The sequence below is a fragment of the Echiichthys vipera genome, assembly GCF_963691815.1.
Source record: "Echiichthys vipera genome assembly, chromosome: 9".
NCBI lineage: Eukaryota > Metazoa > Chordata > Actinopteri > Perciformes > Trachinidae > Echiichthys > Echiichthys vipera.
Genome location: NC_139834.1, coordinates 25,129,426 through 25,155,619, shown reverse-complemented (window position 1 = coordinate 25,155,619; position 26,194 = coordinate 25,129,426). Strand labels below are relative to the sequence as shown.

Here is a 26,194-nt window from a genome sequence, read left to right as displayed (position 1 = left end):
GAGCCATGGGGCCTACAACAAATCAACTCCCACAGATATTCTAGTCAGTATGCTGTTTTCTGTTCGCGGTCTATGTGCTGATAACCATCCTTTGACTGGCTAACACTGACCTAACACTCAGCTGCTCTCTTACCTGTGAATCGTCTGTCCCTGCTCTAACATGACTGTCCTTATGTTCACATTTCACTGGTCTGACCTGGAACAGAAATATAGATGCTAAGGGCAAGACACTGGTACGTATATAGCATTTATCAGCAAAGGACTCAAGGTTTCATTTCAGTTTATTCAGTTACTGTTGCTGTCCAATCACAAAGCTTTATTTGTACATTCATTACCATTATGAGCCGTATAAAACCTTCTGGACATGCACATCTTTATGCGAGTGTACAGTATGTTATATTTGATTAGTGCTCTATTTACAGGTCAATGAAACCGCTAAACATCATACAAATATTACATGCAGTTTACATTTATGAACAAAATCAAAAAGCGCTTTTTCACAATGCATCACTTAGAAGATGTCATCCATCATTGACCAGCAATGTCCCACGGTCAAATGCTTTTCTTTATATACACTTCAGAGGCCACAACTCTCAATCTCTTGACTGACAATCCAACAAACATTTCAAGTAAGTCCGACTTTTGCAAGTGTACTCTCCCTGGTCAAAGGTGCTGAAGTAATCCACTATTTTGGAACCAGCTAAATTATTAAAAGACTTTTACATAAAACCTTCTCCAACATGTTATTTTACTTTGCAACCTTGTCTGTGTGCGCAAAATAACTTTATAACGCTGCATCGAAACAAAATAGAAAAAGGGATTTAAAAAATATTGAATTTGACAAAACAGCAGCAATAAAAAGAACACACGGTGAGTGTTAAGGTTTCTGATGGGATGTACCTTTTTCACCTGAGATTAGATTTCTTTGTAGGATGAATGAGACCAAGTGGCACTTAGAAAGGCTTAAAGCACTGATTAAAGGAACGTCCACACCAAGAACGATAACTATAAATGTATAGTTAGACCTTACTCAAGTGGATGAAGGAGTCTACACCACCACTAAAACAATGACTGTGACGAACAGTATAACTGGAATCACTTTCAGAGCGATTTGACCACTGACAGTCAATCAAAATACATCTGAATTTACAAGGTGTCACACTCAAATTCATAAATAAAAATAAATAAAGTGTAATAAAGTGTAGGCTACTTACTCAAATCAACACCATCTCTCTACTCGCCTCTGTTATGCATAACGAAAAACGGCAGTAACTACTTTTCATCAGTTCTCTTTATATTCTTATCAATAATAATAATAATAATAATAATAATGACAAATTAAAGCTAAATTAAGTGGTTTCTATTTCTGCCATTTCTGACTACCTCTTTTATGTAAGCTAATGGATTCATTTAGGAAACAGAATAATGCATAGGACAAGGGACATCTGGGGCTCTGACACAGCTGGAGTGTACGCGGCCTGCCTGGTGCCGCTGTTTACAGAGCATTATCGTTCACCAGTGCGGATGCTCACATCGTTATCGTTATTGTTATCGTCATAGTTAATAGTTCTTGGTGTAGTTATTGCTGACGTGACAGTTACACATTGTGACTGAGAAAGACATTTGGTACAAACAACATAATGGCATATAAGTAGCAGGGCTGGGTATCATTTAAAGGTTTTTATACAAAAACTCCAAAATCGGGCAACATCTAATTAAATGACAAAGAGCAGGCATTCTATGCAACATTCATAAGGGAGAGTACACAGTTCTGTCTGTAATACAGGTGAGTATCAAGGTTGGATACCCAGCCCACATACAGCACATACAGTATTTTGAGTTACTCGTCTTTCAAAAGAAACCAGAATCATAACCCTCAGATGATTGTGTAGCCAATATGCAGTGTAAGGCAACCACAGATAGGAAAACAGTGCTTCATTTAGTTTCAACGAATTGGCAATTTTATCCAATTCAGTCAAGGTTGTCAAAAAGGCAACATTGTCATTGCGAAAGAAACCTCACGCTGATGTTATCCTTGTGACGAGAGCAGTTGCAGTACACAAAGAAGATCCACCTTTGACTCTTTTTTCTTTTACACTGAACCATACAATGCTGGCATATTGTGTGTGATTCTAGATAGCATGCTGGCATTCCCGAAGCAAAAGAGGTATGACGAGTAACACAACTGCGTCTGGTGTGTGTGCGAATACACAGATGTCAATTCGGCTCGGTGGCTACTTACGCTGTCAGCTTAACGGCAGAAAACCTCTGTTCCCCCATTCTGTGTCTGTAACTTTTATACAGACATCAAGGCAACATTACTGCCTTGAACAGGCTGTGTGACAGGGTATACTGTCAGAGCAGCAGTATTCAGTGTTAATTATAAGGACAGATTGTAACACAAGATTACCATCTGTCTTTAATCTGTAGGGAAACCAAAAAATCGTTTGCTTTAGGGTCCTTTTACTCCAAGAAAAGCCTTAATATTGAAAATTATAGTCTATTTAAAAGCATTAATTGGCTAAGTACAGATGCTACACTTGCTCCAAGTTGAAAGGCTATTAAAGGATTCATTAAACCTCAAATATGGTCTTAGACCACTAAATGACTCGTACACAAAGGGATGTTCTCATTTAGTGGGGTTTGGCCAGATCGTACTGGACAGTACAACCACTGGTGCAAAATAAAAATGAATGAAAAGCTCTCAGTCAGTAACGGACTGTGCCCACACAGAATGTCACTACACTATTGAATAATTTAGTAACAATTGTTCCCACTTTCTCTACAATGTCAATACAAAAGCACATGTCATTATAGTAACACAAAACCAACACTGGTACCATTAAAAAAAGACTAACAGCAAAAACGATGTGCAAGTGTGCATGGAAGCCTCCACTCAGCGACAGAGCAGAGATAAAAGGCAAGGCTGTTTCCTGATAGGGTTCTTTTTACGAGTGACTTTATTTAAATTGGTAAAGCAAGAACTCAGATGACACGAGGATGTCATATACAGTCCTCGCAACTGTTCAATATTCTTCATATTAAGATTCTCGTTCTCTCAAGCTAATGTGCGAAGTGACAGTGTCTAGGTATATGCCCAAAACTGGATATCAGACGTATAAACTTGATACTGTAGCGGTGTACATTTGCTCTATGATTGTACCACATACAGGGTTAAGTAGAACATCTGGTAACTGTCATTAAGCAAGGGTTGACTTATCTTGTGCGATCAGAGAGCGTTACTTCTGTGTGAGTGCAAGGCGAGGAGGTTGAATGTTTCCATGTTGCAAACAAGCATCAACTGTCTCCTTTATACAGTATATGGCTTTATGACACATCATAGATCGATTACTTCTTAAAGAAAACAATCATTTTCTTACTTTAGTGTGCAGAGAAGCTTCTTTCTTCCTCCACACTCAGCGTCCTTAATTTACTAAATATGTGGTTCATCATTTTCAATCCTGTCTTCAAACTTAACAAAGTTCAGGCTTGATTTGACTTAACGCTCAACCTCAATTCAGCAGGATATATTTGAATGCACGGTGTATTGAAGATCGCTCTCAAAGTCTTCCCTCGGTACAACTGCTGTGTGTGCTTTCTACAGTTATCCATCAACATTTCCTACAGAACTTTGTCCCTACGGAGAGTACAAAAGAGCACAAACTTTTCCTTGATTCGGTATATTAGTTCTGCATTGTTGTTATTTCTTCTGAACCTTTAATAAAGGAATAATGGCAATGCATCACTAGGATCAAAACAAATCGTTCTTTTAATAGTCGTTCCTTTCCGGTGAGATTGTCCTACTGTTGCATCACTGTGGTGTGAAGTGCCATAGGCATTGCTACTTCTGCAAGATGTTTCTCTGACAGAAACATTTCCTCAGTGAATCAGAGGTGCATCACAAGTTTTATAACCATGTCTGATTTTCAGCTTGGGACTCGGATTACAGTGGCACAGAGTGTATGCCATACTTAAATCCATCCATCCTGGTACTATATCAGACTGTAACTATCAGTCATCTCAGTGGCTACCCACTGGTGAGTGTGTGCGTGCATGTGTGTGTCTGTCAGCACCAGGGTTCACGCTGGGCTCTGCCTCGGGCCAGACTGTCTGCCCTCTGCCAGGCACTGTTCATCAGGGCGAGGGCCTCCCCACAACGCTTCTGCACAGACAGATCCAACACTTCTCTGTGGGGTAGGTCAACCTGTGTACAGTGAAGTCACATATGAGGGTTCAACAGTTTTTTTTAGTATTGCAATATCAAATTTTTTCCCTAAAACCACTGATAATGTCAGTCTATCTTCCCACCTGGAAAATGGTTTTCCATGTGTTGTCTAACACCTTCAGCAGTCGATCTCTCTCTTCACAGCCGCTGAAATACAACACCCACGGAGGAAGGAACTGGTTCCGGTCTGACGCAAACTCCTACAGAGGGGAAGGTTTAGATTATACCAGTGCTATATACCTACCTATTTCTATGCTGGTATGTATGGTGTACTGTACTGTCTATTGCGATACATTATCTATACACTTGTGCCAAATGTCAATATTTTTTATTCAAGAAAGAAATGTGCATTTTTTGCATTAATTGATTAGTTTTTTTTACATATTAGGTTTGTGTGGTTGTGTGTGTGTGTGTGTGTGTGTGTGTGTGTGTGTGTGTGTGTGTGTGTGTGTGAGGCACCAAGTTAACACTTTAGGCAATGTATTGTGTATCATTTCATGTCATGGAATTTTTCAAATTCTGTGAAACCAACACCACAATTCAGTGAATAAATATGTAATGCTTCTCGCAGTCAGAAACCCCACTGAATGGACATAAATTCCAAATACTGTAGTTTGCTTTGAAATAAACAATGCGGCATTAAGTCGCTGTAACCTGCTGCAGACGACACTCCTGACTCCAATCACTGAAGCCCCAGCCCTGCCTCTGCTGCTCAGCTGTTCACTTGTTTATTCAAAGTTTATTAATTCTAAACATGTCACATGTCCAAATCCAAGGATGTACTCCATTGGGTCCAAGTGTGAATTATATCAGGTGAATGGCATTTGAATACATGAAGTAACAAGTCTAAAATAAAACCATATATTGGAGTAACACCAGGAGGAGTTACAGAGACGGCACTCACAATGACACAGTACTCCTTGTCGGCCTCCACGCTGACACCAGTGACATCACAGATATCAGCGCTGCCCAGCGAACGGAAGAAGCTCGTCTGACAGTCCTGATGGCAGGTCAGCAGCTTCCTGTCTGTCATCACCAGGCAACATGGGATGCATGGAGTGGGGGCCACACCCTGGGGGATAACCTGCAGGTGAGGCAGCCGTTATTTAATTACACCTTGCATTTATATATACATGAATCAATAGACATTTTGCATAAGAGAAGTGAACATCAGCAGCTGTTGTAACAAAGTGAACTTTTTCAACCTGTGCAAACAGCACATTGTCAGGGAGCGTTTATGCATGGTCACTTCTGACTGAGGACTGTGGGTATAGCCAATCCAACCTGACTGATGTTAAGCTCAAATTAAGCTCAGATATAACACTGAAAGTGTTGCAGGGTTATCACAGGAACGAGTGTTCTTACAGTACATACATAGTTTTAATGTGAAATGTAAAAAGTGTTTGCTAAACACACTGAATATGCAGTATACAGCTTCTTACCCCTTTAGAGACAGACTGGCAGAGCAGTTGCATCCAGTCGGCCATGTCCTGCTCATTGTTGGCGCTGAGCTCCAGTGGAGGTCGCTCTGTCAGGATGACCTGAAAGGCGTGGGGACGCTCTGTGCTGTTTGAGCGCCGGCAGCCTCCACAGTGCTCTCCTCTGTTGGTCACAAAGACCATAAAAATATATCAGTGAAAACACATCCCAAACGCTTTTCCTGCTATGACAAGTCAAACTGTCTGTTGTGAGAATGGACAGTTGAAGCTTACCCCATAGTGACCGACAGCAGAGGTGTCACATCAATTCTTTCTGCATACAGGTACATAATCCCCTTACTGCAAGAGAAGAGGACAACTATTACTGTAATATACACCTCCATGACGTCACCCATAGGTTTCTAAAGAGCCTAAATGAAACTCAAAGTGGGCGGGTCCCTGTGGCTCTGGCCGTCGCCATCTTGGCAGTGCCAGACTTTGTCTGTCCGGCTAATCCAAAAATGGGAAAAGGGGTGGGGCGTGGATGGTGGGAGCTGAAGCAGGCTGAATGGAGCCTACAGTCTATGCTAGCCTCCTGTGACGGCACCCACCTGTCATTTAAAGAAGCCACGCCCTTAATAATACAGAACTATAAGCCTTATTATAATTTAATATACACGTGAGTTATCTAAAAATTCACCCCCGCATCAGTAACAGGAAAATTAGCTATAGGGCCAAACGCTTTTTTTGTAACAGGCTGTAAACATGTTCATTTCTGCTGTAAAGTTGGGCATTTTAACATGGTGGTCTATGGGAATTGACTCGCTTTTGGAGTCAGTTTCAAGTGGCCATTTGAGGAACTGCAGTTTTTGACACCTCTGAGTTGGCTACATGTCAGCCCTGGAGGTTTCCGCTTGAACCCAGCCAATGTATATCTCAAAGGGACATATAGATACCAGCTGAAAGGGATACCGATGTTTGCAACTTGCCCGTACCAGAGGACGAGGTAGCAGCTTTTCCATAACTCTTTGCCCAGGTAGGTGGTTCCAGCTCTGTACTGTAGAGTCCCCTCCTTGGTGCTGGAAGGTAGTCCAGAGGTTGGTGGGCCACCCTGGGGTGACAAAGCCATGTCCATAGGATCCTCCCAGTGCACCAGTGAATACAGTTCGATAGATACTTCATAAACCTGGAGAAACAGGACAGTATTTGTTTTACGACTGCTTTAAAAGTCAGCTAAAGAACAGGAGAGGGGTGAAAAAGAATGTTGTAAGAAGGGACTCCCAAACCTTTCTACACAAATACAAAGATATTACTGCTGGTTAAGGCCTGGTTAAGGCAAAAGTTACTGCCTTTCCGGACAAACCACTTTTAGAATCTGCCTCTCATTCCCACACACATTTACACGTCGGACAGGAGGAACCAGACATTAAACCGCCAACCTTGTGAATAAAGGACAATGCGCTCTACCTCCTGAAACACAGCCGCCCCAACAATATATCTCACATTTTTAATTTTCTGTACCTCACAGTGAGATTCCTGGGAGACAAACTTAGTGAGAGCCAGTTTTTCCATGGTAGCATCAGTCAGCACAGAGGGGTATGGAGGCTCCCGACACCCCTTCACCATGGCTGACTTGATAACAGTCAAGAACCACCTGTAAGTGAAGAAAGATGGATTGGATTAGGTCAGAGGAGATGTGATGTACCCTGTTTGGCTTACATGAGACCACATAAATACACAAAGAGTAGTTAAGATTTTGGAGGTGGCCAGGGACGCAAGGATGGTTGCAAATAGCCCACAAAGAGGGTGCATGGAGTCAGAGATATACAGGTAAACTCACAGAGTCAGAGAGGCATCAGCTGTGTCCAACAGGAACTTTCTTCGTCTGTTGGTGCAAACTACAGTCACTGTCTGTTGGTCGAGGCCCACCTAAAGGAAAACAGCATTACAACTTATACAAAAGACACAAAACTAAATCTGCTGTCACATGTGCCTCCCGGACAATATCAGAAGAATCAGGTCCAGAGATAGTCCAGAGTTTCTCTTTCACACATGCAGCACACAACAGGAGATTCTCCGTCTCAGATGAAAATGGCAAATTGTTGTGCAGGACACTTACTGACAGATAGTCCAGCTCATTATAGGAAACAGCATCTTCTACTGTGTAGGGCTTTTCTGCTGCACCTGTGGATGGAAACAAAAGTACAACCAAGACATGCAGTGAGCACATGTTAGTGTAAACATGTTAGTGTCTAGAACTTATGGGACCATGACAATGGGAGAAACTCTCAAACCTTCAGGTATGTTTCAAAAAGAAACTCTCAGGGTTTCTGCAGGTTTCAAAAAGTTAAATTCAAGTCTTTTCAAGACATTTTTAAGACAATTATGAATGTTATTCAAGAACTATTTCATGCCTCAAGGTGCAGCGGGCTTCAAATTTGTTATTTCCAACAGGCTTCAACAGAGCACTAAATGTGATGTTCTCGCTGAAAGTGGACTTACCCATTACATAAGAGTAACTTTAACAGAAACAATTGACTGAAATTGCTTTGGGGTTATCAGAAACAATTTCAACGCATTACTTCTAGAAGTAGCCATCTTCTTGACGAGAGGAGACATCATGTTAGCCCACGAGCCGCGTAGTGACACACTAGCTGTGTGTGTTGCAATAAATTGTAACTGGCTGCACAGTTTTCATTAGTAGTTCTTGGTTTCATGTTGGTTTCGTTTTGTAGTTTTGCCATAGCAGGATCATTACATTTTTCCAAGAAACATATTTAAAAAGAGAGACTGAGTTTAATGCAATTTTATAAAAGTAACGGTAACTTCATAATTCAATTCATTTCTAAGACCTGCCAGAGTAATATTCTAAACGTTTAAAGACATTTTTATTGACCTGTGGAAACCCTGCGGTACAGGTGTAATGCACAGTCAAAGTTGAGAGATCATTGCCTGTTTCCCATGTGTAAAAATGTATTGTGACTTCCAGTACCAATATTAGTGTCCCTTGGTAATAAAGCCAATACATGCTGAGTTTTAGCGACTTACCCTTCCTCAGCAGGTAGATGTAACAGTCAGTCAGCAGCAGGTAAAGGGGCTGCAGGTCCCCCTCCATGTGGCCTGTGCTCATTCTCATCATCTGAAAACACAAAGATCAATTCTGTCAACCTCCATATTCATCTGTCTCAGACAGATTAGTTCAGCAGACTGTGCCAGTGTTGCTTCAAGTATAGCCGATAACAGACTATATAGAGACTGATATTTTGTAGATAAATAGTCCATCATCAGCTGTAAGTTTTCATCATTTATCACAAACCATTTCAATTTTAGTAACTTGATCCTTTGATTTAGGGTTATTAAGCTAACAACATTTTTTAAATAAATCTGCTTTTTTTGTTTGCATGTGAAAAATTGGGGCTTTTAAACAACATATACCTGGCAGATACATGACTACAGCTTTAGTGAAAACCGTTAAAAGGCAATTGCCAAACTGAACCTTGCAAAATTTCCACTGAGCAACAGTCTCCAAACCACTTCTTCCGTGATGTCAAAACATGTATGAGTTAAACAACACCAACACTGGCTTACAGACATGTGACAGGCATGGTAAAAGAAAATAACTGTTCTGTAATGTATCATTCCTTTGTTATTGTTACAGTCAAACAAAGACGTTCACAATTTCTCCACGTAATAACCTCCTTCAAAACCAATAAAGAACGATGAGTGTCTCTGTGCTCACCTTGAAGAGCTGCTCCTCATTCTCTCTGAACACATGGATCATGAGAAGAAGCAAGTGATTGTTGTCCACCCTGCAAATATGAATAATGAGGAACATTAGACACAAACAACATCACAACAACAAATAACTCATTTTGTAGAAAGTCCTTACTTAAACTCTGCAGGATGACTGTCCTCAGGGAATGCATTCTTATCAGTTTCCTCTCCTTCGTCTGAGCCTTCCTCCTCACTCTTCATCTCGGGCTCCTGTCCTGTTGACGCTTTTGTCTCTCCTTCATCTTCAAGGCCACTTGAAAGAGCCTGTGACTGGCTATGCTCTGCAGAGTCATAGTGGCCACCACCCGTGGGAGTAGAGCCTGGACTGTTGGGGGTAAAGCAGCATAAGTCTGTAGGTGCAGGAGAGGCCTGCAGGGAGAGAGACGTGTCTCCTGGGACTGGGTCAGGGGGCTCACGCTCTGAATCCTCTCGAAAGGGCTGCTGTGCAGGTGGCTCGGGGCCCCGGTCACAGCCTTCACTGTTTTTCTTCTCCCCATCCTCTCTGTGCTCCCATGCCTCCTCCCTATCCAGGGCCCCATTGAGCCGGTCCATGACATCACGAAGGGGTTGGCCCACGGTGTCCATGGAGGTGTCAGTCATTTCGGGGAGCCTTAGGCCTTCTGATCCGTCCTCATCTCCTTCCTCCACAACCTCTGACCCCACCCTGCTTCTTCTCAACTCTGCTTCAGCATCCAGCTGAATTAGAGTGCCATTTAGTGAGTCCACGTCTTCCGAGGCCAAGAGGCTGTTGTCCATGTCCATGTGCTCAGAGGAGACAGAGTTATGGATGCTGCTGATAGAATCTGTGGAACCCTTTCCTCGTCGCTTTTTGGCTGGTTTCCTTCGCCTGGCCATCCTGGAAGACCAGAGTGGTTAGCTGTGGTTCCTCTGTTCTAATACAACTGAATTAACTGTGGAGATAAAATATGGGCCTACAAGCCAGTACCTGGGTGCATACACTATCTTAAGTATCAAACTTTAAATATAATAAGATTTCCCTAAGCTAAGTTTTCAGACCAAGGCTTTTACGTTATTTGACAGCATTATTGTCAGTGTGAGCTCAGGATGGGCAATGGGAAAAATATATCAGTGATTGTCCGAGTACATTGCCAGCTGTATTTTGTGGGGGGAATATTTTGGAATTTTATTAATTGTCTGCCTCCGAAGAACAGGGTGGAAGCCGCTGCTCAATGGAGAAAAACAGCATGTAGAGCCGGCATACTTTCAGATCTTACTCTGTGAATTTGATTTTGTTTGATCAAACCAGAGTTACTGATTATTGGAACAGTGTACAGACTAACTAAGACGGGTTAAGTGAGTTTTCTTTAATTTTTGTCTAGTTTGAATGAAGTGCCTTTTATAATGAGTGAGAGAAAGAGACTCTTTCACAACAGAAAGTAAAGTCCCTCACACAAAGACCCTGGAGGGAATCACCACTTGGTGGTTCATCCAAGTTTGGTGTTCAAGGTCCGGTTCAAGTTATGTAGAGGTTTTGAAGATGGGCTGACAGTCAAATCTACAACTTTACTCTAACAAGTTGCACATTGTCGATACTGTCTAGTGGGCTTCCCTGTCCTGAAAAATGCGCCTTGGTATCTCCTCCTTCTTAATCACCATAAACAATCAAAATAACAATCTTACAAATAAAAAAAGACCAATATTGGTCCCTTAAAACTTTCTGAGCAAAATGGTCACCAAAGACCTTCTAGTAACACATAAGAGAACACTGAAGAAGATAAGGGCAAACACGTAGAGATCAAATGATATTCCCTTTTATCCTAAGGAAATCCTTCTGTGATTTTATGCAAGTCATTTTTTTCTAAGGCATACTTACATGAACATTTAAGGGCAATCTTACCCTAAGTGGTTTTATACAACCGGGTCATGAAACTGAAGCTGTAGCTACTGTACCTGATGACCTCCAGCTCATTGCTGGTGGTCTCTGTGTCATCTCCAGCGGTGGTGGAGTTGTGGCGGCTGGCCACGTGAACTGGCGTGACGTCGGCTGAGGTGTTGGTGGTGTTAGTGTCGGAGTCCTCATTGAAGGGGTTGTGTCTGAAAGTGGGGCTGTGTGGAGCGAGATGAGTTGCTACTTTCACCTTGACAGAGCCAGTAGAAAGGACCACTGTGTCGCTGATGACTGTCTGGGGATCAGAGCCACTGGAGCGCGGGCAGCTGGCCTGGTCGGTCAGGTCACCCTCTAACATGAAAAGTAACATTATGAGTTAAAGTAGATCTTACCCACTGTATTTCTATATATGTATATAAGAAACACACTGATGTGTGGAACTGTCTCGCTGGTAGGTTTAGTGATAAACTTAGAAATCAAAAAGTTTAACCATAGAAAATAATTTAGATTAGAGTTGTACACTGAATGACATTTTTGTATGTTTTCACCACCAATGGGAAGTTGACCAACGAGACAGTTTCACAAACACTTTGTGTATGTCTTCATCAGGATCACACACTAACAGATGTTAGGGGCTGCAGTGTCCTTTGCAGTTCTTTGGCGGCTCAGACAGGCACAGAACATGATGAGTAAGACATCACAGGCAGCAGCTTTCTTTGCAGTGGCACAGGCCTGGGTCAAACATTACTTCTGCAGCTAGAGATGGATCATACACATATTTAAATTTGCAGAAATCATAATTTTTGATTGATCGTGAGTGGACAAATCACTAGAGACCCTGTGATCAATTTCTCTGATGCTTTTTCCACTACTGTCATTTAGTCATGCGTACATTCAAACTACAAAAACAGTCAAGCTTACTGCAGATAGATTCTGTAGAGCTACTAAGGAATTTGCACTCTATGCCCTTAAGCAGCTATTCTTGATTGTTGCCTCACACTACAGTTGAGCTGAACCAAGGCCAATGCCACATATCACACAGAAAGAGAAGATTACAAAAACAATACACCAGACAAAAAGGGAACACAGTGTAATGCAGACAGACTGGACGAGGTGAGTACCAGGCAGGACACCAGGCATTTATCTTGCTGTGGTAAATAATAAGGCAGAGTGAGCATTAGGATCATTCCCCAGTTGAATAACACATGCAGAACGTGACAGACAACACTGAATTCCCAGTGAGCCGACAAGCTGTGCTGCTTCTTCCCAAACTTACCTGTCAACTTATTATGTATGATAACCACACCTTATATTTTTGATCATTAAAAACGCTTTACAAAAATAAACTAAAAAACTCATGTATGGCAAAGGAGGGTTTTCCGTTAATTCTCCCCTAACGAGTCATGAGCAGGTTTAAGAGAGAGTCAACATAGAGGTTTGTTTGTACAATAACTATTATGCCATATAACTTAATCATATAATTTGGTAAAAAATGTGCCACGACTTTACATCCAAATCCGCATCCCTCCAACTGAATCCATTCCCAAAAATGTAAGCACTTTTACCCAGGGACATGCTTCATTTCTTGAAGCTTAGCAGTTTCTTGTACCAGCTAGCTGTACTTTACACATTAACATGTCTAATTACTGGCTAGAGTATCCAGCATGCATTAAGCACAAACAGAAATGGGGATGTGGGAATGCCATGCCAGATAGAAGGGAGGGATGGGAGGGCAGGAAAGGGAGGGGTTGACCAATGTCCCACCTTCCCAGTCTGCACTTGGCAATGACTGCAACACAGGGAAGATGTCACCGAAATCATAATCTAAAAAAGGAAGGATAACATTCAACATTAGAGAGAGAGAGATGGAGTGGAGAGAGGAGAACAGAACAGAAAAATAACATGACATGGTGTATGGAATAACAGAATCGATGGGGAGAAATAGACAAAGTGGGAACTAAAACTAAAACGGAAACTGACTCAGTACTTTGTGATGGGGAAAACATTCAGTAAGTGCTGCAATCACCCCAAGGAGAACATTCTCTAACCACGAGCCTCTGCACGCCAACTGATCCATTTTATAAAATGCACTTTGGGATCTGTGAGTCACAAGAGTCTGCAAGGATCAATCCAACTTCTGCTTTAACATGCCATCATCCTGACATCACTATGAATTTGTACCAAAGCATGTGAGTCAGGGATGCACCGATTTATCAGCAGGCCATCAGTACTGGCTGATATTCACCTTGATGGCCGCCTATTGGCAAATAAGATGTTATTCACCGATTGCAGTGGCCGATTTATATCTGCTATCTTGCATCAATTTTGAGCTGGCTAGATGTTGTGTGACAGGATTAAAAAAACTTTTGAAGCAGTTTAAAAACTAATTATAATAATAATATTTTCAAGGGAAAGAATCTTATATTAAAGGTTTTTTGTATAATTTAATTTGTGATCCTTCAAAAGATAGTGTAATAAAGGAGTGCATTACTTTAAAACTGTTATTTTTACAAAAAAGCCCAGAATTCGGTGCATCCCTAATATGGGTGTGTACTTGCATTGCAGCGGGGCCTGATCAAATCAGAAATACAAAAATAAAGGCTGGCATTCAGCAAGAGACTCACATCACAATCAGTCCAGATTAAAGGAACACTGTTGTATCACATCAATTTCAGGAGTAATTCTCCCAGTTAGACTGTGATTCACATAATATCATCATATTTTGCTTTTGTTTTGTTTCAGTTGTTCTTGTCATGCTTCTTTGAGCACCTGGAGAAGCGCTATATAAATTCAATGTATCATTATTATTATTATTATTTCAATAATTGAAACTTATTAACATTATAGTTGAGAGCCAGGACCTTCAGTAGTTGAGTCAATAAGATTGTTAAAATTAAGGTGTGAAACACTGATGATGCTTATTTGCATCGGTCTAATTTGTTGCCAATATGCTCAAATATAAACTTATATCACTTATCACTCATATACAGAGTGCCTTTTTTTCCATGGTTGTTTTCGTTACTCCCTTGAAATTATGTTGTTTGCGCACCTGTTCGACCTGCCCTCAGAGTCAAGCGGCATGTCCTTCTCCCTTTGTAAACATAAGGTGTGCAACATTTAGAAGGCCACCTCTGTTAATTCAATGTGTCAGATCAGACTCTGTATTAGCATCAGGGCCAAAAAAGATGAACGGCACATCCTGTATTGCTTACCTTCACTGGAGGGGGCTATGGCACTGTCGTCCCACTCCAGGTTGGTGGAGGTGAGGGAGGTGAAAGAGTGCAGGGACAAGCTGTCCGAGCTGGGCAGCCTTTCCTCAAAGTCGAGCAGGTTATGGGGTTTGTAGTATTCTGGCATGTAGGGGGCCACGTCCAGATAGGGCACATCCTGAACCAGAAAAGATCCCAGAGAAAAGTTACATACACGCTGCTTACTTTTAGGAGCTGCATTTCTATTGTTATTGTCACAAAATATATGCTAACCAGCTCCAGATCAAAGCGAATGAACTCCAGGCCAGACACCAGTGTGAGGAAGAGTGTGAGGTGGTCATGACTGCAGACCAGTGCATTCCTAGCAGAGAAGAAAACAAATCAGCTTCATGTGACATTTACTTACAACTGAAATACTGAGGCAGTCTGTCCTCATCAACCACAGAAAGTAATTCCTAAAATAATATAGAACTTCGACTTGTTACATTAAATCAGTTTGTGACATCCGTTACTTCAGGTAATCATGATCAGGGTAATTGGGTGACTTACTTGAAATAATACTTCTGCAGTAATCCTTGGTTCTCCTGGAAGAGGCGTAGATAGCTTTCTAAAGAGCTCTCACTCAATGCCAGGTACAACCAAGCACGGCCTACACGGAGAAGAGCACAGTTCTTTTCTCTACTAATAACCCACAGAAGGATGACAATTTCTGTACATGTGAGCGAATTTGTCTGAGTGAGAGAGAGAAAGAGAGAGAGGTCTCACTTCGACCGAGGTTGGTTGCTATGTGCTGAAGCTCATCTATCTGACGGACAGCCTCTCTCCTGGTGAAGTGAAGGACCAGGACCCAGTAGCCTGAGGAGATGTCCTGTAGCCTGTGATGTAGAAAACAGTCAATAACGTCATGTAAATTAGGCCACAAGGGGCTAGGGGACTAAAGTAATGATACATGAACTCAATGTTCACAGAAATATAACAGTAATAAACTGTCAAGTATCAAAACCAAGATCAATTATTTGTACCATGGATCTAAAAGCTGTCAAAAGTGTGATAGTTAACAGGGAGGTACACACACGCACATATACAGAAAATGCAGTATTAGGATTTATAACAGGAATTATTGCATGACAAATACAAACCAATCAGATTACTATCCTATGCATCTTGCTTCTTTCCAGTGTGAAATTTACTGTAAGCCTCTTACCCATACAGCAGAGCGTGGTCAAGGTGTTCACAGAGGCGCTGGAGGACCCGGTCGTGGTTTCGGATAGCTGGAGTCTCATCTTCACAGGCCGCAAAGTAACTCTGCATCTATAGAGAGAGATGTGTGTTTTCTGCTGTTTGTTTTGCAGGGGACAAAGTTGTGACAATTTCTCAGCACCGGATTGTATTTGGACAGTTATCACAAAGGACAGACCTGTAAAAACATACCTATTAAGATATTAATATTCATCAGGACTGTCTGGCTTAGGTGCATGAATCTAGAGAGGAATGTTTTATTATTTATGCTGCATATACCTGAAACAGGGCACACCATGTGGTGTGCATGGTTACCTGGAATAGATCCTGTTCAGCCAATTTGAACTGTGAACAATCTTTCAAAACGTGCTAAACAGGAAATGATTTAATAAAGAAAAGTTATTTTTTGGCTGTATCACCTTGCGATCGAGTCATTTAGCCATTTTTACTTTATAACAAAACAACAGTAACTAAAATGTGAGCAGAATTGGGCATTAAGGGTGTGTAAGAGTGTTGACATCAATATACAGTGAACACTGTAGGAATTATAACCTTTTTTCTACCTGATCCAAGGTTAAGGAGATTGCTGCAGGACAATGATCCCACAGTGCAACATGCAGTCAAAGCAACCAAGGAATTTAGTGCCAAACTGTGGAATGTTCCTGACCTAAATCCAAGACAGTATGTGTTTTACTGCTGTGATTACAGTGTGCAGCAATCCCCGTGTTGCCATTTTGCAGCTGAAGACCAGACTGAAGGCATGAAACCCAAGAAACTAGCAGTGAGTGAGCTGCAGCACAGATCTGACAGAGCAAACGCTGTGTATGTCTTTAATGTGTGTGTGCATGCTTCAGTGCGTATGTGCATATGTTTTCAGTAAGGATGGGCATGAGTACTTGAGCACTCGACTTGGATGTCAGTATTGCTCAACGGATAAAGTCCTTTTGATAGTAAGATACGGTTTCGCTTTCGAAATGTTAATATCTTACTTCGATGTGCTGCTATGACAAGTGGCTCACTAAAAAAGTTGTCATTTATTAGGCAATAGCAATGTGCTTTTCTACGCTGTGACAGGAGTGTGTGGATGAAGCATCAATCTGTTAAACTGTATTCATTTATCAGACCCCTAGCGCAGCTAAGGCTAGTACTGGCCTAATCTAAGTTGCTAAAGTGGCTAACTTAAGGCCTGAATAACCCTAACTCTAACCGGTTATCTACCTCCAAAAAAATAGAATCAATTGTGCAGGAAAAACTGCAAATAAAATCCTTTATTTAGATGGCAAGAAACTGACTAATACTTAACTGCCTGAGTCAAGACCGGTCAAGGTGTCATGAAAAACTTATTTCGACCCTAATTAACTAGGCAAATTAGATTTTTTTTCTGTTAGTACCCAAAGATGTAAATGACAAGATGCTCATCCTTAGTTTTCAGTGCATATGTGCAAGTTTTTAAGGCGTATCTGCACATTTTTTCAGAGCATATTTGCATGTTTTCTGTGTGCATGTGCTTGTGTGCGTGCATGCGTGTGTGTGTGTGTGTGTGAGAGAGAGAGCATGTGTGCGTGTGTACATGGTTCATGTGTATGTGCACATACTTTAATTTCACCCTAATTTGCCTCCAGTAAGAATTTGTATCCTGTGACTGTCTCCACGTGACTAAGCAATGTTTGTTTTAGGTAAGCACTGAGTGTAGACTTTCTTGGAAGCTTAAGACAAACCATTCCATTAGCACTTTGATGATCCTTATGCAGTCTTTAAAATAAAGAGATACACAGGAAAATTGAACTGAGAGGTATTAGACAAATGTGGAACATAATAATACATTTAATTTATAGAGCACTTTCCGGGGACTCAAAGCCCATGTAAGACACAATAATGTGCTTGTCGCATGTAACACTGGTGAACTTATGATGGTAAATGCCTGAGACAGATGAGAAAGCCCATGCAAGATAAAAACTCAAATGCAACCACATACAAAACAAGCAAACACGCAGGGAGAGCAGGAAGAATATGAAATGCAGTCGGTCAGGTTATGAGAAGGGTAGTTTCACAACATCAGGCATAGCTGGAGAAAAACGTCTAAAATACTTCATAATCCTAATGGAAATGAGTTGATCTACTGGCTCACCCTTGCAATATGTAGCAGGTGTATTTACAACTCTTGCCGCAGTGAGCCAATAAGGGCTTGGTGCCTAACCCTAACCCTGTCCACCGTGGCCACAAAGAAAAAGCTCGAAAAGCATGACAACAATAACACGTAAACACAATTGAGAAACTATTGGGGAAATGTGTAACAGTAAGGTAAAGGCCATCCAGTGACAGACAGCTGTAATGTCCCACCGACTTGAAAGTTGCCCTCTTTGACAGACAAAAGATGACCTAACGTGGGCTGCAGTACTTTATGTGAAAATACTTCAATTTCGTGACACTGTTTGAGTGTACTGACCAGCTGGACATCGCTTACCTTCTTGACAGAGAGGGAGATGTTTTCCAGTATGCGATCCTTTACTTTCAGTTGATCCATCACTGCTGTGGCAGCTCACGGCTGCTGTCAGCTGACTCCCGAAGCACAGCTCTTGTTTTGCTAAAGCTAACGCCGCCCGTTTTAGCTAACTAGCTAACATTATCTTGCCCTTCAATGCAGTTGGCTGCCAAACTAACGATACAGCGTTGGCTGTCAGTTGTACACATCCAATGTGACAGCACCGCTAGCTCACAACTACCATGTTACTGTCAAGCATGTAGCGTGATAAGTCAACCTCCGTCAATGGATCCGGTTAGCCAAGGAATGTTAGCCTAGCTTCGCGTTAGCTGTTAGCTGTAGCCACTTGACTCAGAGTGGGGGCGGCTAACGAGTTTTAGTCCAACCATGGGTAACTTTTATCAAAGTCTCCGTGTCATCACTGCGGTTAGCTAATGTAAGCTAGTTTAAGTTACATTTTCGTGTATTGTCCTGTATAACGTCAGTCAATTACATTAAAGTCACGGATGCTGGTAAACTGACCTAACTGTTCTGCCTGAACTCCCACTGTCTGTGGGTGACGTCACCGCGGGAGAACCATAGGCACTGGACCGCGTTTAAAAGTACGGCTATTAAAAGTTAGATCTGCTCAGAATATTGCAAAAACATAAACATATTATAAAATATGACTTGTGACCATTGAAACTCACTCGCCAATTCGGCGAAATGTTTTAATTTTCTCATGAATAAATCTGAATTAGTTCATCATGTCCTCATGTCTGCAGTTAAGCAAGGAATGCTCTACTTGCAATGCCTGGGGGACACTTCTGCAAAATAACAGAAGTCTAGGGTCCAGTTAGTACACAAACAAATTCAATTTCAATTGCCTGTTTTCAACCTTTATTGTCCTAACTATCTTAACCATGAGCAGCCCTGCACAGGCCAGATATTTGCAGGGGTGTTTCTAGGATTTTAGGAGATTCAGTGCTATCCTCCCCTGGCCCTTTTGAATTCATAGAACAAGCTCTATTTTGATGCACCTCATTTACATCGGAAATACAAAATAAAATGCCTATTGTGAATTCATGTGCATACGTATAAAATATGCACATTTAGCTTTTGCAAGTCTGCTGCACATTTAAATAACCATATTTCAAAAAGGGGAGTTTGGTGGGAATCCTCTCCATACAAACATATTTGATTTCCAGGACAGTACAGTACAATCAAGACACAGTGTGTAGCTGTATTAAATAAAAGGCCATCTATTAGGTGGAGACAGCTTTAAATGTATTATGGAAATCACAAGAGTGCTGTCATGTCACAGAAAGAACCGCAATTACTACCGAGTGGAATGTCAATATTTTATTGTTAAGATCACTCCAAGTTTTTTGGAAACACTTCTCAAAAAAACAGAACAAATTAACAGTTGCCATTTTCAGTGCATGTAGTTACCACAATAAACTTTCCTGATTGAGAACATGTGGGTCAAATTTTGATATGGATTTCTTTAATGTTCTATGGCAAGAGCTCTACTTAGGAGTTGGTTTTATCAAATGTAAAGCAACTTTTTTACAAACGCTGACCGACTTCAGGACATTTTCAGGTCTGTGTGTGATTTCAGAGTACAAAAAAACCCCCAAACAATCCCCAACCACTGCGATAGTCACTCCTTTTGGACTCCAAGCCCAATTAGTTGAGTTACCCAATAACCGAACAGAAACAGTATTTTTAATGGAGGACTGCAGTCCAAGTCCCTGTGTGAAGATTCAAGCCATCGAAAGACATTCAATTTCAACTCTTCACTCCACAAGTTAAATTCTATAATCCTGTTATCCCTCCCCCGGTGTCTTTCTGCATTAGTCTGACTTCTCCTTTTCTTTCATGTGCAGGAAGACTATGCTGAAGACAAAGAGTCCGGCCATCATTGAGAAGACACTGGCATAGTATGGGAAGGCTGAGGGGATGAAGCGCTCGTATTGAGTGTGCTGCAGGGGACGCACCGATACCTGTGATGGCGAAACAAAATAGTACAAGTTAGGCCACCATACATGAAAGCATTGTTTTTAAATGCATTATAACTGAGAGGAATGTCTTAATGCTGCTGTACTCAGAAAGTAAACTGACCTGCAAACTTACAAGTGGGGCAAAAGGTGACATATTTGCAAATTAAAAATGATAAAAAAATAAATAAAAGCAACAGCCTACAGAGGGAGTGAAAATAATTGCCACTTTTCAACAACCATACCAGAATTTCATTTTGGAAATGCCAAGTGACGTAAACCTGCTGTTTAACTTGCCTGAGTGGAGGAGTAGAGATGTGTGAATCCCAGTCGATTGTAGTCCACCTTGAACTGGAAGACCCCGTACACATCAGGCAGCTTGAACTGAACACTATATTTATCTCCTAGAAAAAAAGACAAGCCACCATTAACAGTGGATACAGTTTGTGACTGCAAAGAGGCATACAGCTCAAATCCACATTTAGACTGCAAGCATGAATTAAAAAGAATAGATTAGTACTGTATATGCTCTATAAACCAAAGCAACGTACCATTTTTCTTGAGATAAGTCCTGACGAAGGGATCAATCCTCACAAACTCAAGCTGAATATCATCTCCGTCGAAGGGAACCCAGCGGCCCTCCGTCAACATCTCAATGACAACGCTGTACTCCTGCGTGGGAGAGTTTTACACCGATTGAAATATGTACATAAAAATACACAGCCCTTCATTCAGGCTGAGACGCACATCTTTAGGGGTAGCTCGCTGACATTTTAAACTCACCACAAGATCAGTGATTGTGTATGCTGCAGGGGGAGTGATCTCTCCAACAGGATGATGGGTAACAGCTCCTACTCTGAGGACTCCCGCCTCTTTGAACACCCAGCGAGACAGAGCCTCTGACAGCTCCATGTTCCCTGTCTGCTCGTGTCTAACAAACACCACAACAAAAAGAGGCAGGCTTCAAACACTGAAAACTGGACAATGCTGAAATTTTCACAGTGGACCACCTCTAATGCAAATTAAAGTTTTTTGCATTACAGAAGTTACAGCTGGATTGATCAATATTTTATAAGAACACATTACACACTACACAGTTGGAGCAGGTTCTGTTTGAACAAATGTAAATATTTTGGAAATAGTTCAGGCTTTTGTATACGAGAGAAATGGAGCAGTGCCACAGGAAATCATGGCGGCAGCGTAGCCAATATAAGCGAGACAAAATAGGAAACGACAAAGACATTATTAAAAACGGAACGGAATTGAGATGTAGTCAAAACATCTATGCAAACGTGAATGACGCATGGAAGTATGGGGGCAGTGGCTGTTGCATTGTTTGAAATTAACTCATCTATTTTCGTATGTGAAGGGACATAAATGAGCCTCAATACTTATCCACGGGCTGTGTAAAACTACTTATCTTCTTCAAATTAGCTCAACGAGTTTAAACAGTAAGGTATACACCAAACATGTATCAAACATGGCTCATCAGTAGCAGTTCTGATATTGTAACTGGAAGTATTCATGGGACATAAAAAAAGGAGGGATGTGATGAACACTGAAGGCTACCTCTGGGAGCCGGGTGTGGCCTTCTGCACAGCAGAGTTGAAGAAGGCGTCACTGAAGAAGTCTATGGAGCCGCTGAAAACAACCCTGGCGTTGTTTCTGGCCTGGAGGCCGGCGATGAGCAGGGTGTTCTTGCCAACAGCATGGGGGTACTGGAAAGGTGAAAAATACATTATTAGTTGGAAACAAAGACAATGATGATAAAAGGCATAATGGTATGAAAGTCAATCATCACCCTACCGTCTGCCTGGATTCTAATTTTTATTTTTTTATTTTGCTGTGTTCATGGTGGAGGGGGGGCAACTTTGTCTGATGTCTTTCCAAACCACAACTGACCAATTCTAATTATTCTGCCTTTGAATGTTGTGCAGTTCATTTCTAATGCAGATAAAATAGAGCTCTCTATAGCTTCGGACTCTCCACAGAAACACTTGCATCGCTAAAGCTCAGTGATACAGGAAGAAAACACGACAGCATTTTCCACTAGTTAAATATCCACCAGTCTATACTGTGGAGAGCCGGAGCTTCAGCAAATAAGCTGCTTCTTGTCAAGTTCAGGACTTCAAAGAATCATTATGAATAAACTCCTCTAAATATGACTAATCTGCCATAACTGTTACCTGAGAGATGGGCCTGTCAGGGAAAAAGGAGTAGGAAGTAGACGAGCCGGTGAGGATGTCCAGGACAAGAGGGTTCTCTGGGTCTGCCACCATGCTGAAGGAGGAAGGAGGATAACTGCATGTCAGTCACAGTACTGCAGTTACTCTTTTAACATTAATTAACAGATTCCAATGTCTCTTTCTTCAAAAGTCTCTGCTACAACCATTCTGTGAAAAGTTGGCATAGGGAGTAGCTGCTCAAAGTAATAGTCCCTTATTTAATTTAATAACGTAAATATATAACATTTATAAACAAATAAAAAAAGTGAGTGAATGTATTTGCTGCTACTTTACAATATATACTGTGTTAAGATACTGAATGTCTATGGTGTTCAGTTGTGCTTACCCAACCCCCTTGAATAAAACAGGTTTATTGGTGGGTTTGCCCACAATAGTTGGAGCTTTCATCAGGTTCGCTGGATCAGCAACAATCAGGGAGTGCTGGGGACAAGAAGGATCACTCGTTAGTAACAACAGGGAGTGTTGAGAAACAAAGTGGATGTGCCTGCTGCCTGTACAGAGTTCTGTTTACCTCTCCAGAGTCTGACACATCAAAGTTGTGATGGTCAATGACAGAAGTCTTTTCTTCATCAAACTCGATGCCACACTCACTGCCAAGCTCCCTCAGAGGGTCACCTGTGTAACAGGAGAAGAGAATTAATATATGCAATAATAGTATAGCATTTTCTATAAATATTGAAAGCAAAGCAGTTGGCAATTAACTGACCGATATCGGAACTGGCAGCAACCAGGACGTTGCCTCCGCCATCAATGAAGGATGTAATCGTCTCCACATTTATATTTCCTCCAAAGTCTGCAAAAGACCATAGCAAATTTTAATTTATACCATTCTTTCAACAAGGAAAACACTAGCCTCTGAACTGTTAACTTGATTTTCAATTAAGAGTGTGAAATTTACCCTCAACTGATGGGGCAAAGATGATTAAGTGGTCGTACAGGAACTGGCCGTATTTGATCAGAGACAGGGAGGGATCATCAGCTGTCTTGTATGTGATGTCAAAGCCCCGATCTGAAAGGAGAGACACATTATCACTGAAACACTGACAAACTTGTGCATTTTTGCAGAAACTTAAAGAAAGTGGCAGCGCACTACATTTCCAAAGGACTGGGATCCTCTACACTATAACCGCCTTGCTATAAGCACTGACAATAGATAATAACACTGTCATTAGTTATAATCCTTTGTCAAGTGAAACCATCAGCATAACCGAAAAAGTTGTCTTTTCAAAATCATGCATTTGTTCAGGCTAACTTTCTACAGTATAAATTCCTCGCCTACAAAATGTAAAAATAATGAGTATATATCTCATCTTAAAGCAAAACAGCTGGAGATGAATTGGGGAGCCCATTTACAGTATATTAGCATGCAATCACGGTAACAGATTACATGTAATCCAGATTACCTGATTACAAGTTTTAAAAAATATTTTTAAAAATTCACAAATAAGTAACTATAATAAACCCAGATTACATTTGAAAAAATGTGAAATCATCGTTACATTGTCAAGGAGTACTTGATTAAATGTATGATGCCATCTTTTAAATATGGCAATTTTGAACATTATTATTATAAACACATGCATGATAAGCAATGCTATTAACTCGTATAAACTGTCTGACAAATAAACAGCCTCTTGAATGTTGTACACGTGTATTTGTGTCAGGACAGTTTTTCTAAGGGTAATTTGATTTTAACGACTGTAAATGCTGAATATGGAAAATGTATTTTATTTGCATTGAAAATGTTTTGAGATTTACTTTGTTAGCCCAATGAGTATGTTAGAAATGCATGCATAGCATTAGTTAATTCAGATGTGAAAATGTTAACGCCCCATTCAAATGAATGTATTCTAATGTAGCCTCGATCAACTGCATCTGCCATGATTGATCTTTGTTTGATGACTGTATGTTGTTATTTATTGGTGTAACGTTACAAGAAGTGTGCCGTAAATGTAAAATTGACAGTGCAGAATAGATAAACATTACCAAGCACGTACCCTTCCATAAATGAGGTAATATGCATTCAATTGCCAGTTTCTTGAATGGGCTTTGGCGAGTCATAGTTGCTAACGTTAGCAGCCGCGTTAAAGCTGCATAAAGTCCGAAAAACACTCATTTATAGCCCCTTTTTTACAGTACCGGGGAGTTTATAACAGTATGGAGAGGGTATTTATGGATGAAAATATAAAAATAAAGTCCTACTAACCTGCCAGACTGCGGAAGAAGATTGAATGTGTGTCTCTGATGTTGAGGTTGTCCAGCAGCACCAGCGTTTTACCGTCAGCCAGAGCGCAGTGCAGCATGGAGGCTAGCGACAGGAGCAACAGGACCTTGTTGTCCAGAAGCCCGGACCTCCTTTCGGTTATCATCCCGCTGCGTTTTCGGGACGATGATAAAGAACCGGACCGGTGTGTCTGCGCGGCTGCTGTCAGCGACGCCATTTTGCTGCAGAAGTGGACGTCAGCGTTAGGAGTCGAGTCAACTTTGACCCCGAGATCCAGCCAATCACAGAGAGGAACGCGTCACCCTGGCCACTAGTCCGCCAATGGGATGGAAGCTTCATTCTAAGGCTGACAATCCCGGAAGTAGTCAAGAAAATCTTTATCAATAGTTCCATATTATTTATTGACTAACTAACCATGGTTGAGGTGCAGCGATGAATACAAATATCCAGGCTGTTCCTCACATTTATGCACATATTTAATACTAATACAATACTATTTGATACTTCCTAATTGGATTGATTTAAATGTTTTATTTCGATCATGTAAAAAAAAAAAGACAAAATAGGAAGCATAATTAGATACATGACATGACAAACATCTGCTGAAAAGAAAAGCATGTTCGAAAAGGAGTAGGAAGAAGTTTGCACTTATCTAATCCCACACCTTCTCCATCACTCATTTTAATAAAGTCTCCTTAATTCATAATACTTATTAACATAGACTTTATTTTTTACTTATTTTATATATATATTAACATATCCAAATATATCATTTTCTATAGCTAAATGTATTACTTATATGTCTATAACAAATATATAACTGTTGTATGATGTTTATTATAGTATATTATATATAACTTTAATAATTCCCTAAAAAAGAAATACAAAAAAACAGATACAAAATAATAAATAAAAAACTAAATAAATAAACAATTAACACCCAATGAACATCAAACACCCTCATCCCTGTGCCCTGCAAGAATCATTCATTCCCTTTAACCTCTTTTTAAATAATTTTATGTTCGGACATTGCTTGAGCTCTTCTTTCAACTATTCCATAATTTTACTCCACAGACATAAATACAAAACGTTTTCTGGTTGTACTCCTTTCTCAATTTAAATTTAAACAATCCCCATAAGAAAAGAACTCCCTTCTCTTTGGGTGAATATACTTTGAATATTTGCGGGTAGTTTGTTACTGTTTGCTTTAAACATTAATTTGCATATTTATATAACATATATAACATTTCAGAAAACTTGTAATAAAATAATTGTTTTAATATAAGTAGTCAACTGCGGAAGTTTCAGTGTTGATATTGATGAGTTATGTTATGATAAGTTATGATTACTATGAGATGCACTGTTTTCCAATAATTTGGATGGATGGACAACTATTTAAATGCAGTGCATGTGTAAAACAAGTTATTAAAAGGTGAAGGCTTATTGTCCTTATTTAATAAATTGTATTACTTACTGGAACAAATCCTTCCATAATATTCTAGATATTCTGTGGGCAATGTAAACCTAAAGACAATTGACAGCATATTGT

At 40.7% G+C, this 26,194-nt stretch overlaps 2 protein-coding genes across 3 annotated transcripts; both read right to left on the bottom strand.

The window, feature by feature from the left end:
• Positions 1-377: 377 nt before the first annotated feature.
• plekhm2 (pleckstrin homology domain containing, family M (with RUN domain) member 2) lies at positions 378-18,726 on the bottom strand. 2 transcript variants are annotated; one of them, XM_083919937.1, is made up of 20 exons: positions 18,179-18,726; positions 15,680-15,786; positions 15,241-15,350; positions 15,025-15,124; positions 14,749-14,836; positions 14,479-14,653; positions 13,031-13,090; positions 11,329-11,617; positions 9,533-10,273; positions 9,383-9,452; positions 8,692-8,782; positions 7,763-7,827; positions 7,484-7,572; positions 7,165-7,297; positions 6,639-6,829; positions 5,938-6,003; positions 5,668-5,827; positions 5,130-5,309; positions 4,309-4,425; positions 378-4,204 (listed from the first exon to the last, which is right to left on the bottom strand). In XM_083919937.1, exons 1-20 carry the CDS (start codon positions 18,236-18,238, stop codon positions 4,067-4,069), a joined length of 3,030 nt encoding a protein of 1,009 aa, XP_083776063.1. In that variant the 5' UTR covers positions 18,239-18,726; the 3' UTR covers positions 378-4,066. The 2 variants fall into 2 exon arrangements, with proteins under 2 accessions (XP_083776063.1, XP_083776064.1); XM_083919938.1 differs by lacking the exon at positions 13,031-13,090.
• A 796-nt stretch (positions 18,727-19,522) lies between these two features.
• On the bottom strand, positions 19,523-24,868 carry ddost (dolichyl-diphosphooligosaccharide--protein glycosyltransferase subunit (non-catalytic)). Its single transcript, XM_083919446.1, has 11 exons — positions 24,628-24,868; positions 23,320-23,430; positions 23,128-23,214; positions 22,933-23,036; positions 22,747-22,841; positions 22,362-22,455; positions 21,745-21,893; positions 20,959-21,106; positions 20,727-20,847; positions 20,473-20,579; positions 19,523-20,181 (listed from the first exon to the last, which is right to left on the bottom strand). Exons 1-11 carry the CDS (start codon positions 24,860-24,862, stop codon positions 20,032-20,034), a joined length of 1,401 nt encoding a protein of 466 aa, XP_083775572.1. The 5' UTR covers positions 24,863-24,868; the 3' UTR covers positions 19,523-20,031.
• Between the last annotated feature and the right edge of the window lie 1,326 nt (positions 24,869-26,194).

What these genes read in the sequence shown, in the direction of transcription:
- plekhm2 (XM_083919937.1), bottom strand. Translation starts at nt 18,238, where the DNA reads ATGGATCAACTGAAAGTAAAGGATCGCATACTGGAAAACATCTCCCTC. An exon ending in AATGAGCTGGAGGTCATCAG is followed by an intron (nt 10,274 to 11,328) that starts GTACAGTAGCTA and finishes CTGGTCTTCCAG; the next exon opens with GATGGCCAGGCGAAGGAAAC. An exon ending in AGTCATCCTGCAGAGTTTAA is followed by an intron (nt 9,453 to 9,532) that starts GTAAGGACTTTC and finishes TCATATTTGCAG; the next exon opens with GGTGGACAACAATCACTTGC.
- ddost (XM_083919446.1), bottom strand. Translation starts at nt 24,862, where the DNA reads ATGGCGTCGCTGACAGCAGCCGCGCAGACACACCGGTCCGGTTCTTTA. An exon ending in CTTTGCCCCATCAGTTGAGG is followed by an intron (nt 23,215 to 23,319) that starts GTAAATTTCACA and finishes GGTCTTTTGCAG; the next exon opens with ACTTTGGAGGAAATATAAAT. An exon ending in GTTTTATTCAAGGGGGTTGG is followed by an intron (nt 22,456 to 22,746) that starts GTAAGCACAACT and finishes TTCCTCCTTCAG; the next exon opens with CATGGTGGCAGACCCAGAGA.